General features: G+C 33.5%; 1 protein-coding gene across 1 annotated transcript in view; it reads left to right on the top strand.

The window, feature by feature from the left end:
- LOC128247351 (MAM and LDL-receptor class A domain-containing protein 1-like) overlaps positions 1-1,583 on the top strand; it is a 106,005-nt gene that overhangs the window by 27,940 nt on the left and 76,482 nt on the right. The window contains exon 3 of the mRNA XM_052966614.1: positions 310-439. Coding sequence (XP_052822574.1) covers positions 310-439 — 130 coding nt within the window. The remainder of the gene's footprint in view (positions 1-309; positions 440-1,583) is intronic.

The raw sequence follows: 1,583 nt of genomic DNA, 5'->3' as shown, positions 1-1,583 counted from the left end.
TATATATATACATACATATATGCATGCATGCATACATACATACATACATACATACATACATACATACATACATACATACATGCATATAAGAGGGATGACCACTAAGTGGACACCCAATATGCTAGCATATTGGGTGTCCACTTAGTGGTCATCCCTCTTATATGTATGTAATATAATTTTCCTGAATCTTCAGATTTTTTAATATGCTAGGCCACTGTTTCAAATTGATATTAACCAAATTAATATTCAATGTTTTACCCTTATTATTTAAATTTATATATATGCGTGTTATTCTTTTTTCTTTTAAAGTTGATGGAGATACCTACCTGGGTTATGGTGGCTTAGTTAAAGTTTATAAGGGAGGTGAATGGAGAGCTATTTGCGCATCAAAAGACTTTACAGTTGAATCTTCAGTGCTGTGTCGGAGTTTCGGTCAAATGTAAGTAATACAGTATTTCTTTACATGTAGAATATGACAATAGATATGTTTGTCCAGTATTGAAAGATCTATGTTTGCTGTCTGCCTCTAATAGTTGTAATTAAACAATTACATCAAAGTTGATCCTATGATATTCTGTGCCCTAGACCAGTCATACATAGTATGCATTTTCACCCCCACCTTACAATGTGTATCCTCTCCTGATCCTACAACGATCTCCCACTATCCTTTCTCTTCAATCAGTTGCCTCTTGTCCTGCTCTGAAATAAGTGTTCCTTCTCCCAAAGCTATAATATGCACCCCTTCCCCAGCATATATTAACATCCCTTTTAACAAATTTGTCTCTAATTTCCTTCGGTCATCACTCCTTCGGTCATCGCCTTCTTATTATAGTGATAAATGCAGTTGAAAATTTATGTTCAACTTCTACACAAAAATATCTATGGTTTAATTATCATGCATGTCACAGAGTAAATTTGTTATCAGTCAAATTTTAAATGTTTCATGCCAGAGACGAGTAGTATCGTCTTTAAAATTTGTGTTGGTAGGAGGTCAGTAGCTGGTATTTATCAGTTTATCACGACACAAATCTGGAATGCTTGTACCAAACTTCAAAGCATTTTGCAATCAAGTGTTTCAAAATTAAAAATGCTGGCTTTGTTGAGGCATGTGTAGAGCACTTTTTTCTCTATGGAGCCTAAAACTGGACTATGAAGATTGCTTTGAGAGTACATACATAAAGCTTCTTATGATAGCTCAAAATATCTCATTATTTCTCAGATTTTTTCTAAGTTTAAAAATTTCATATATTTCCATAGAACATAATTCACATCCATATCTATTATTTCTATAAGGTTGAGCTCTTATAATTTCCCATTTAAGGCTAAAATTAATACCATTATCTTTTAACTCCCAAATTTTACTTGCCAATGTCGTACTATTTGCCTTGTGTCTAAGTCTAAAAGAGGACCTATGGTTATATATTCTCTGTTTCACATTAATACTACATCCTATGTAAATATAATTCTCGGTTATTGTACTAATAATACATCTGTACACTACGTTACGGGTGCAACAAATTCCTAATAAAGGACAATGGGACTTATTTCTGAAGTTGCACAAGGTGGTGCTAACAACCCCACCT

This window comes from Octopus bimaculoides, chromosome 3 (assembly GCF_001194135.2).
Source record: "Octopus bimaculoides isolate UCB-OBI-ISO-001 chromosome 3, ASM119413v2, whole genome shotgun sequence".
In the NCBI taxonomy this organism is placed as follows: domain Eukaryota; kingdom Metazoa; phylum Mollusca; class Cephalopoda; order Octopoda; family Octopodidae; genus Octopus; species Octopus bimaculoides.
Note: the sequence above shows the minus strand (reverse complement) of the source record. Positions and strands in the feature narration are given on the sequence as shown.